The sequence below is a fragment of the Aedes aegypti genome, chromosome 2 (genome assembly GCF_002204515.2).
Source record: "Aedes aegypti strain LVP_AGWG chromosome 2, AaegL5.0 Primary Assembly, whole genome shotgun sequence".
Classification (NCBI taxonomy): Eukaryota; Metazoa; Arthropoda; class Insecta; order Diptera; family Culicidae; genus Aedes; species Aedes aegypti.
Genome location: NC_035108.1, coordinates 166,851,109 through 166,863,551, shown reverse-complemented (window position 1 = coordinate 166,863,551; position 12,443 = coordinate 166,851,109). Strand labels below are relative to the sequence as shown.

The 12,443-nt window shown below is 38.5% G+C and overlaps 1 protein-coding gene across 1 annotated transcript; it reads right to left on the bottom strand.

Annotated features, from left to right (window-relative positions):
- Positions 1-1,163: 1,163 nt before the first annotated feature.
- LOC5572265 (ATP-dependent RNA helicase dbp2) lies at positions 1,164-11,795 on the bottom strand. Its single transcript, XM_001653900.2, has 4 exons — positions 11,643-11,795; positions 10,343-11,577; positions 2,245-2,423; positions 1,164-2,183 (listed from the first exon to the last, which is right to left on the bottom strand). Coding segments are annotated over exons 1-4 (2,157 nt in total). The 5' UTR covers positions 11,645-11,795; the 3' UTR covers positions 1,164-1,442.
- Positions 11,796-12,443: the final 648 nt, after the last annotated feature.

Here is a 12,443-nt window from a genome sequence, read left to right as displayed (position 1 = left end):
TATTAAACAAAATAGTTGATAAATAAGGAACTTTTTTACATCAATCGAACGCTTTTGATCCACACTTCAAAGGAAAAATATAAAAGTTTTGTAAAAATACGGTTTTGATTTGGGTTTTGCCTATTCCGTGAGGCTAGTGCTACTATAGGAATAGAAATTAGGAATAGTGCTACTATAGGCACATGTGTTCCTATAGTGGCACAAGCGATAATAAATACAAAAACATGAATTTTCGTATGTTTCATATTTTTTCCACAAAGCCAAGATAGAAAGCTTTCAGATGAGCATGAGCATGAGCATAGATGACCGTACAATTCGTAGTTGCTACTCCGTGATTGACCAGAACAATCGAAGTTGCACAGGGAATTTATGAATAGGGCTTGGGATTAGCTTACCATTCTTCAATGTGCACAAATCGAGAGCTCAAATTTTAAAAGTCAATAACGGCGCCGGCCACGTCCTTACGGTCATCGGGGAAGGGAAGGAATGTTAGTTAGACAACCGTTGTTACTAGAGACCGAGTATACCTCTGCATCTCCACAGTTGTCATGGAAAGGACATTGAGTTAGTGGGATAAGGTAAAGATCTGGGAGTCACCAATGGTTGGTGATGCGATCCATGATATAATCACGCCTAATCGGATTCGCGGTATAATTCAAAAGACGCATTGTATCCCGAAAAAGTGTTCATCACTTGTCCACGCAAGAGCAAGCGACTCGATCAATAGATCAAACACTACTAACGATCCGCGGCGCTATTTCATTTCACTACTCGACCGACGTACGACATGTTTTATCCTGCCCTCGTCACCCGCTCTCGCAGGAGCAAGCGTCAAGGTCGGAAGATCAAACAAAACTAACCGATCGCGCCACTTTTTCACTTCACTTGACCGACGCGCGACATGTTTGATCCTGCTCTCGTCACCCGCTCCCGCAGGAGCAAGCGTCAAGGTCGGAAGATCAAACAAAACTCGCCAAGATAGAAAGCTTTCAGATGATCTAAAAATAATTCCGCAGGCTTTATTTCTCGATTTTATACGAATATTTGTCTTAGCTATGCGGCTATTGGTACATCGACCCTATTAAACCTGGCAGACCATGACGGAAAAACGCAATTTGATTTTTATCATTTCTAAATGTCCAGTATAAGGATACACAAAAAAGGCCATTTGCACGTTTTATTTTTTTATTCATTCCTAAATAAACATACACGCTTAAACATATTTGTAAAATAATTTCTCCTTGTTCCGAACTCTATTGAATGATTTCATTCACAGTTAGATGATGTGGATAAAAATTAACCTAACAGCCTAAATTGAGTTGTCTTGCATATTTGTGGCATATTAAAATGTTGAATGGTCTAACACAATTGAAGATACTTTGTTGTTTCATTAAATCATCTTACGACACTAGTTTAGTCATTTCAAGTAAATAGAATGTGCTTTATACGCCACTACCCACCGCAGATGGAACGTTTGGACGAGATCCATAAGGACGTGACTGGCTCGATGGGAATTGATTGGTGCTCTGATAGCTGGAAGCAGTGCTCATTGACCCATAAGAACTGCCGACCGTGCTAGCGAGAGGTGGACGTTGTCTCTCTTCCGGGCGTCGCGATGGAGGTGGAGCCGTGAAACCTCCTGTGGGCGGGGCTGCTGCAAATGATGGTGGTGGTTTGCTAAAATTTGGAAGTGGTACGCTTCCTCCACTGAATGTTCCAGCATTAGTTCCATTCTGACGAGAGGTATATCCAGATGATCGTGATTCGTTGCTGGTACCATATGCTCCAGACTTGTCCGAACTAGAGCCAAAACCAGATCCACCCTTAGCAGTATCACGAGAGCCATATCCTCCACGATCGTTGGAGCCACTATATCCGTTAGACTTAAATCCGCCATCGCGATCCTTATTGCCACCGAATCCACCGCCTCGAGGCCCATCGCGATCTCCTCCGAAACCATTTCTTGAACCGTAATCGTTACGGTTACCACTGCCATAATCGTCACGGCGCGCGAATTTCGGACCACGATCGTCTCCATTACCACTGCGATAATCGTCACCACGCCGTCCCTTTCCGTCGTTTCTCATCTGACGACCACCACCACCGCCTCCATAACGTCCACGACCGCCACCACGGTTACGACCACCACTTCGGGCGTATTGTTCCAATTCCGGGTTGACAAACTGAAACACCAACGGATATATTAGTATCTTTTGCAACGTTTACCTTTTAGGTTTATCTCACCTGATTTGCTTCCCTCAATACACCAATCAAGTCACCAGCCTTGGCGCCATTAGCCGGTGTAAAGAATGTGTACGATGTGCCTTTATTGGTAGAACGACCAGTGCGACCAATGCGATGAATGTAGTCCTCCGTATTGTTCGGGAAGTCGAAGTTGATGACGTACTTGACATCGTCAACGTCTAAATATTTAACAAAATCGCAGACGAAATAGAACAAAAATAGAGATTAATTCACGTTCAAATTAGAAATCAATTTTGATCAAACTATTGAAAGCGAAAACAGATAGGATAACGAGTACCTACCACTAATATTTAACGAATAATTTTGATCAGGATAGCCACATGAGTGTGATTCTCCCTTCTAACAGTTTGAAAATAAGTTAAAACTAATCCGCTTCAGTCAGTCAGCAGCGAGAAAATGGGAACAGATTGTAGGCCTAAGTCCACGACAGGTGATTTTAAACAAGCGCACTTGATGCTCCTGCTGTTCGGTGATTACAGATGAATGCCGATCGAAGTCACGCTTTTAGCATTAATGTTATAAAGTAGCCATTTATTGATGTTCGAATAATGCTATACTAAGCGTGACATTTCTACAGTCTACGACTTTGGTTTCAGACAAGAAACCTTTCATGGCAGAACACTAGCATTATTCAATAGGCATGTCATTTGACCTAAGATCGTTTGAGACAAAACTGCTGTTTCGCTGTAGACGTCTGCTTCACTCTCATTAATGCCTATTGAAGTACGTATATGTGATGTTAACAGAACATGTGAGCTTCATATCATTCAGCCTAAAATCCGGGTCTGAATTCGATAGAAAATGAATTGAAGTTCCGGTTCAATATCGAAAAAGGCAATATGCTTCAAATACAGCATCACATTGCCACGAAAAACAGTTAAGTAAACAATATTTTTGTGATTTTCAAAACTGACATCTAGCATGATGTAAAATTCTGGCGTAGAATCTAATGAAACAATGAGCAAATCAAAATGTGTAAGATTAAGATGTATAAGATTTTTTCATTCCATAACTGTAAGTGAAACATTTTTTTAAACTCTGATAACTTGTCTAAAAAATCGTCATTGAAATCCTATGAAAATAACATGATAAAGCTAAAGTAAATGGCATAAACCCGACTTGACTAATTGGTAAATCCGTATCTATTACTAAAAGACAGAGGCGCGTCCACGTTCAAAACCATGGGTAGGACAAACGTTGGCAAATATTTTGTTCACAGTGAAGCTAAGAAAATTTTAACCTTCTGAAATCCTAGACTGAAAATTTAAAGTAACAATATTTGATATATACTGACACTTTTTGGCTTCTAATCCCCTCGTTTGCATGCCTTTCGTTACTACAAGACTAAGATAGCTTTCCGCCTTTACTGGTAGAGACTAAATAAGTGCTTTAAAATCTGAAATTATAGATCTCTTAGGGGTCTGTGGTATTCGGTAATGATTTTTTTTCTTCGACCGAACCGACGCACTGTCTTCTCCAAAAGTCGTACACATAATGAGCGCACTCAGTTTGATGCTTTGAACATGAGATCGTCCACGCGAAGCTTTCAACCGAATTTTCGTTACTCCGTTACTCGTGTTGCCAAACAAGCATTAACGTTTTTCGTTTTGCTCATATAATTTATATTATTATGGTCTTTTCAATTTGTTTATTTAATTGCATATTTTTTATTTTATTTATATTATTTCTTCTCCACTACTACAGGGTCGTCCTGAAAAAGAGGCTTGGAAGGAATCAGAAAGAAGCCTGACGGCAAACAGAAATAGACCGGAAAGAGACCCAACAGGAACCAAGGAAACAAAACGAAACTTAATAGGAGCCATAAGATAAAAGTTTGATTCTTCATAGCATCAAAGCAGACATTTCAAGATCTATGGCCTGTATGGAATTAATTGATTTACTCTAGGAGTTTTGTCTGAAATTCATTCAGATAACATGTTCAGATAATACTTATTGAAGGAGTTTGCGAATTTTACTATGGGATTCCTTCAAGAATTCCGTTTTGGAATGCTTCAAAAACTCAACCTAGATTTACTTAAGGGCCACAGAAATGAAACTTCTCCAAAGTTTCTGTTTCAGGAACCTTCAGAATTCCTCGAAAAAAAAATTTTTGTAAAAATTTTCAAGAAAGTTCTAACTTCTCTAAGATTTTATCCAGTGATTAATGTATCGATTTCTCTGGGACATCATGGAAGGTTTACGGTCAAAACATCTTCTAAAATTCAATCAATAACTTCTCCAGAAATGCCGCAAAGAATTTTTCGGGATTTCCTTTAAATTTCTTTGAGAATGTTTAAAAGATTTCAACCAGAGATTTCTCTAAAAATATCTTCATCAATTGCTCCAGATATTTCTTCTAAGGTTTCCGCAGAAATTCCTCCTGTGGTACTTTGACATTTTCTCAAGTAAGTCTTGAAAGCTTTTTTTTCTTAAAATGTCTGCAAGGAAATCCCGACGATTTTTTTTTTCTAAAAAATAAATCCGTAAGGCACTTTCAATGAAAATCCGGAAGTAGCCTCATATAAAACTAGTGGATGTTTTGAAGTCACTCTTAACGAACAATGATCTTTGAAATAACGCCTGGACTCTCGAGAAAGCTTTTGAATATTTCTTAGATAATCTGAAAAACAAATCAATCGAATCTCGGGTCGAATTTCTCGAAAAACAATGGACAGAATCTCTATAGAAGTCCGTGTAAGAATGATCAGAGGAATTATTAGGAAAATTGTTGAAGAATTAGCTGATGTGAAAACTTAAATGAACTTTAGAAGATTGCAAAAAGCTCATGCAAGAAATATTTTAGAAAATGTTTGGAAAAACTGCAGGAGTAATACATTGGATGAATTGAAAAAAATAAGATTTTTCCAAGGTTCCCAAAAAACACCTTAGCTTTTTTTAAAAAAAAAACTCTGAAATAAACCTTTGAATATTCCCTCGTTATAAACTCTGTAGAAATCATAGGAAGATCTGCTATAGTAACAACTGGCAAATTAAGTTTAAGGATTAATGAAAAAATATCTACTGTATATTCTAGGAGAGTTTTGGAAAAGAAAATCGAGGATATTACAGAAGGTAGCTTTGCAGTTCCTAATGATTTCCTGGAGCAAATTCTGGAGAAAATCTTCTAAGCATACTTTAAAAAAAAAAACTCTGGAAGAATTTCTGGGAGAATTTGTAGAGCAATCTCTAGAAGAATTTCTGTAGAGATCTCTGTAAGAGGCCATGAAAAAAATATAGACGCAATCACTATGTTAGTTGCCGAAGCTTTTCCTCGGGGAAACTGAGATAAAATTCTGGACCCGTTATAGCATCTGAAGGTTTCTCAAGAGCCTGAGCAATTTTGCATCAGGATTCAATGCAAACAGAATTAGGAAAACAGAGTCTTTATAGATCATTTTGACAAAATTAGATAAAAAAATGCTGTGAGATTGTTCTAATTTCCTAGATAACAAATTGATGCACAGCTAAATTTCTGATTGTTTTTCTTCCCATCGAAGTGACCCTAATAACAAAAGTTTTCAGAAGAACCTAAAGATTCTTAACCCGTATACACGCAAACAAATTTTGTTGTATAATCTACCGAATCCATGGTAGAATTAAGAACTGCACCAACGATTTTCAACCGACTACATTAATCTGTTAACTCTACCAAAACATAGTCAACATCACTACACAAGAAAATTTCTTCTATTGATTTAACCAGAGTTGTAGTATTTTTGACTAAAAACATTCTAGATTTGAGAAGTTTAGCATTATACTTTTGACCACACTGTGTTGTACGGTGGGTGTCACGGATTAAAATACAATGCTTGTAGTGGATGCTACTATGGACATTGTCAAATTTACTGCACTGCTCAGTGATTTTCACCAGATTATAGTAAAAGTTCTAAATCCCTCACCACTCAGCGAATTATTAATGGATTCAAATGATTTTTTGTCAGTATACTGGCACACACATCTAGTTTCTAGAAGTGGACAGAGAAACGCGGAAATATTCATGTGGTCGGAGTTATCCCGGTGGATCCCTGGGTCGATGGGACTGGTCTTAGATTAACCCATTACTTCATCTAAAGATTGTTCTAGAATTTACTATGTAAGTTCCCAAAAACATATCAAGAATTATTTTCAGGAACGCTCATGGCAACTTGTCCTAGAACATTTACAGCGTTGGCCAGAATTGCTACGTGTGTTTATCTAACGGTTAAAAAATATCATGTGATATTTCTTACAGTTAGTTTCCTATAGCTTGTATGTATGTTGAACAGATGATAAACAGTTTAACTTATTTTTCAAACTATCTGCTGACCTTGTTTTTTTTTCTTGAATCATGGGTGGACAATCGTTTGAATGTCCCTAATAACAAAAGTAGTCCTACCCAGGTGTTTTTGAGCGTAGTACATGTCCTACCTGTCCTATCCACTTCCCACGCCGCTGCTAGAAGTTGTTATCCAGAGAGAATAACTGTTACCGTCGTGCGGGGTGACATTGGGCCATAAGGGTGACTTTGGGCCAAGATTATTACAGCAAACTAAAACCAGAATAATGAACGCAATGTGGCAAGCTTCAAGAATACGTTCTAAATAGCCACTGGATAGTCATGGATTAGTTTTTTGACTCCCGTACTAGCCATGAGATACATCGAAAAGAGTGGTCAGTCACCCCCTAGGCCCAATGTCACCCCGCACGGCGGTATCTACTGTGTTAGAGAAAAATCTGCAGAATCTTCTGGTTTTCCTTAGTCATTCACATTTTTATTCAGTAATAAAAATGCATACAAATTTAAGATTTGGATAATTTTGTTTTTTGTTCATAATGCAGCAAGATTTGTTTTTTAATTTTCAAACTCAACGTTTAAAAAAAAAATCTTAGAACATTAGAGAAAAAAGTTTTGGAAGACTACCAAAACATTATCAGGAATTTCTAATTGTTTGTTTTACTGGAATGGCTATGATCAAACATCCATTATTCCCGAATTACTTAAGCTTATGCATTAAAGACTATTTTCTATCTGCCTCTCTTTCATTCTGCAGTGAATGTTTACACTAATTGTCATTATTGCGATGCTTCAACCTAGGTGAATTGACAAATAGCATTAAAAAACCTAGCAGAGTGTAAGAGAGGCAGAAATTACTAGTGAAATTACTAAATTATAGTAATTTATGATTAATTATCCGTGAATTACTAAAATTTAGTAATTCCGTAACTAACCGTGTTTTTTTCAGGATTGTTTATCCACAGACAAACAGTCGTAACACTGACAAAATGTACATCGACCACCCATTTAACGATCATTTCAAATTCTCTATGTTACAAATCTAACAACCATAGGCGCCCGCATCGTTGTGTTCATGTTTGGGCCCATTCACAAATTTCATAACGATTAAGGGGTGTGGTTGGGTGTCCTAACGATGTTACGGTCCATACAAAAACTAAATAATATTAATACAAAAAGCGTTACATTGGGGGTGGGTGGGTGTCCAAAATGACCAATTTCAGCGTTATGAAATATATGAATAATCCCTTTGGTGTTTCACACTCCCGCCATCTGTAGGTTTTGTTGTACGATACAGTATCTCGTACAATATATTCACCAGATGATGATGATGTGAACTGGGCGATGGATTTGAAAATTTGTTCTAAGTGTTACGTCTGTTTTTCTGTGATTTATTTTTTGAATGTGTACCGTGTAACGCACCTATCTTTGGGCTGCGCCATACATTGCGCGTTTGGCTGAAGAAGTATGGATGAAATTACTATGCATACTTACAAAACGTAAGAAAATTTTAAAAATTAATTCTTAACACTCAATTTAATAATGTGTCAATTTATAACGTGAAACCACGACAAACAGACGTCACACTCTCATCGATGTCCATCGACCACCTTTTTAACGATCGTTTCGAATATATGGGAGGTGGTGAACCGACCACCCGCCGCGCCCACATCGTTTTTGTTCGTGTTTGACATTTACGCATTACCGCCACCTGTTGGCCCATCTGGCAAACACAGTTATTTTAGCATTGGGCGTACATGTTCTCACGACTATGATTTTGATCATGATATGTTATGTCTGTTTGTTTGTGGTAAAACGTTTAAATTTAAATAATTATTATATCGATTCATAGAGATTTGATTGTAATTACATTTTACAATTTACATATTTATATTCCGATAGTTTCAAAATTATGCAATATCCAAGACAGGAGTTGCAATACTCGCTAATGCGATTCCATACTGTAGGTGGTTAATGTATAAGAAGAATATCTTGTTATTGATATTCTTTCAATGTTCCGCTCACGTTCAAAGATCTAACGATATTGAAAAGATTCAGGTGCAGTTCCCAATCTTCCAATCCACTATCATCTATTCAACGTCACTTGTGTGGCGAGTGAAATCTGTTCCAAAGAGGGGATCGAATTAACACGCAGTCATTTGAATGCACACATAAACTGTTCCAAGCAGAAGCTTCAACCAGTCTAATAAGTCAAATTAGTGGTATTTGATTGCGTCTAACAGAGCTAATCATGAAATAACTAAAAGTGCATCTAAAAAGGGTACATGTCAGTTATCCTTCTGAACTCACTGTCAACATAAATAAGCGTAGTACAAACAAAAACTTACCTGCATTGAAAGCCTCTACTGTTGCGAACTCCTGAGGCCCATCGTAAACTACGCTTAACTACTGACATGCAATGCCTTTCTTAGTGCACTTCAACGGGATCGTGACCATATTGGGCAGCTTGCGAGCGATACGAGCCCAATGTACGATCACAACTATCAGTGAGCCGTGTGTGTGTGCGTTTGTACCAACTGCGCATTAGAAGGAACAACACTCGCTAACGTAAGTGACGTTGGTGTAGCTCTAGATAAGGTTGCGCAGTTCTGTCCAGTATTCATCGCAGGAGTTGTCCACATCCATTTAGGTCATTCATTTATGGATGCATAAATTCAATACCCTATTTGTTGGTATCAGCTGTATTTTAAACTGATAACAATTTACAAACCCGTCAAATTTCGGTGCAACCTGAGAGTGTAGAATTCCACCGAGAGCAAGTGTTGATCAATCCTGTGAATTTGAGAAGCAATTTAGTTATGTAGCTCCTAAACAGAACCGTCAAGTACATGTAGGAAGTTGGCTCGAAGGGTTTCCGCGTCATACAATTAAGAGCGATGGTAGCCAGCTTTCCAAATACTAAACTAGAAGCGGGATGATTTGAATACTGATACAAACTGCAACAAGCCAATTATAATAACCGTAACAGATCGATATGTCGTGGGTTGTATCGGGTGTTGTACGATACGAATAGGCCATTTCTGTTTCTTTTCACTGGATTGCTGAAACACACGTCTCCGCATGATGTGATGACTGACCACGGCGTGTTAAGTTCAACCGATTTTCAGAGTGCTCGTAGCCAAATTGAGGTGAAATTCAATATATGTTCGCGTTGGCATTGCCTTTAGTCAGACAATATTGAGAAATCTATTAGATCGAAGGAACAATCGTAGAGCTTTGAAATAACGAGGACACAGAGACGAAGTTTTTTTTAGGGAACGTGGATTGAAGTTTTCGGCGATTTAAATTTTAGTTCAAACTAAGAACAAAAACGTATATCTCCGAAGCCGAAAGTTATGTTCGACTTAGGACAGGATAATTCGACAAATCAATTAACAATAGAATCAATAAACTATCTGTCTAAAAGATAACATCGATAGTCAATAGTTTTCACAGTCCAAAATTTTAAAAGCCATACTAGTTTGATATTTTTAAATCGTTAAAAAATATTTAACAAGATTTGCTGATGGCAATGAACATTCAATGTCGGCAAAAATTACAGGGATAAGACAGAATACTAATTCTAGAAACCATCGGAGAAGTCCAAACAGTACACGACAAATATGATTTGGTATATCAGGAACACAAGAGAAGCGACGATTGATTCGACAAAAACCGTTCTCGCTGAATCCTGGTTGTCCTTCGTCATCTGCGCCGACTTCCAAGCACATACATTGAATTTCGCCAACTCTCTCGGATAACGATCAGCTCTCGAACGATAAAAACAGATCTGTCAATTCTCACCTAGACCGCGCGAAGCCACATCAGTAGCGACCAAAATTCCGCTACGCAACCGTCGGAACGTGTTCAATACGTAATCGCGATCCTTTTGTGTTTTATCGCCATGGATGCCGTCACATCTCCACCCATTGCGCTTAATGACGTTGGTAATCTGATCAACCTTACGCTTAGTTTCAACAAAAATTATAGATTTGCTATCTCCTTGTTGGGATAGTTCAGTTAGTAGTTTGAAGAGTCTTGTTTCCTTCTCATACTCTTCACAGCATTCAATGATTTGCATGATGTTTTCATTCGCTGCCAAATTGAGCGAACCGATGTTGATTTGAATGTATTCCCGGAGGAATTCCTCAGCCAGCTTACGGATTTCCTTCGGCCAAGTTGCCGACCACATGAGAACCTGTCTGTCCGGTCTAATTTGGGAAATAATTTTCCTGATTTGTGGTTCGAAACCCATATCCAGCATACGATCTGCCTCGTCAAGCACTAGATAAGTTGTACGCCGCAGATTAGTTGTTCCACTTTCAAGAAAATCGATCAACCGTCCTGGAGTAGCAATTACTATTTCTACGCCACGTCTCAAATCATCCGCTTGAGGATGTTTCGAAGCACCTCCGAAAATGCAAGTATTCATAATACTCATACGGCGACCAAAATCGTTGCAAACTTGTTGAATCTGCTGAGCTAATTCACGAGTCGGGGCCAGTACTAAAGCAATAGGTCCATCACCTCGCAGGAGTCTCGGTTGATTGCTAATATGAATCAACGCAGGCAAAATGTACGCCAATGTTTTTCCACTTCCAGTTTTGGCTATACCGACCATATCCCGTCCGCTCATGGCAATTGACCAACCGACAGCTTGAATGCTGGTTGGTTCCTGGAAACCTTGACGTCCCATTTCATCCAAAAATACACTCGGAAAACCACTTTCACCAAACTGCATAATCGGGGCCGGAACATTCTTACCAATCATGGTGATCTCGTTTTTATCCAAATACTGGCACACCTCAGTCCTTGACCGCTCCAAAACACTGCTAGCGGGGGTGAAAAAGTCCTTCTTGAACGGTTCCAACTTCACTTGATCCCACCGGACGGGTCGCAAATTTTCTCCATTACGCTCCTGCTTATCGAAGCGCTTTTCTATCCGTCCGCCATTACGATCATTTCGACGCATCAAATTCGATGAGCCTCCGCCACCACGGCCCCCACGGTCATCGTAATCACGTCCTCCACGACGGTTCCTAAGCGTTTCCGAGAAAAACAAATTAGCACATTCCATTTCCTACTACTTGAGGCACAAACTTACATAATTTTCGATAAATTTTATGGCAGAAAAACAGCAAAAATCGCGATTTTCACGGAGCGTTCACCTAACTTGCACTGGTTTCTAAGATGGCGTATTTTTGTGATTTATTTTTTCAACGCATTCGGTCACGTTTACACTTTGGTACACTGCATTAAATTTATAATAATATATTAGTTGCATGCACGGAGAAATATTTTTACCTAATTTTTGAGTTTACTTTACCCAAAATTAAATATATCGATTATACACGGAGTCGGACTCAATTTTGGGTTGTTTCAACGCAATTCCGTAGTTGAGCCCAATAACTCAGTTTTGGCTAAATTTCCAAGGTCCCCACTAGGTAGTTTGGCTTTAATTCCATTAGAAAAATATACTCAATTTTGGGTTGATTTAACGTAAAATTGAGTTCTTTCCATCCAAACATAAGAAAAGTTGCATTTACCCAAATTTGGCTTATTGGGCCAAAGTACCCCCATTGGGTAGATGCAGCTCTCTCTATTTTTGACAACATTCGTGTGGGAGAAAGAGAAAACCGAGAGATTTTGGGTTGAAACTATAATCGATATACTTAATTTTGGGTAAAGTAAACTCAAAAATTAGGTTAAAATATTTCTCCGTGTGCATCGCGATTACGAAGTTGCTGCCCGGGTAAAAACGTAAACCATTAATTTACATTATAACGCAACAATACGGTGTGTCGTAATTGAATATCGAAGCAACATTATAATGTTGCTTCGATATTCAATTACGATACACTGTATTGTTACGTTGTGGGTATACCAGGGTATACCCAAGTAACAC

Bases quoted from the DNA above. Each gene is read 5' to 3' on its own strand.
- LOC5572265 (XM_001653900.2), bottom strand. The intron at 2,424-10,342 runs GTGAGAATTGAC...TTAAATATTTAG, and splicing joins TGTGGCTTCGCGCGGTCTAG to ACGTTGACGATGTCAAGTAC. The intron at 2,184-2,244 runs GTGAGATAAACC...TTGGTGTTTCAG, and splicing joins TATTGAGGGAAGCAAATCAG to TTTGTCAACCCGGAATTGGA.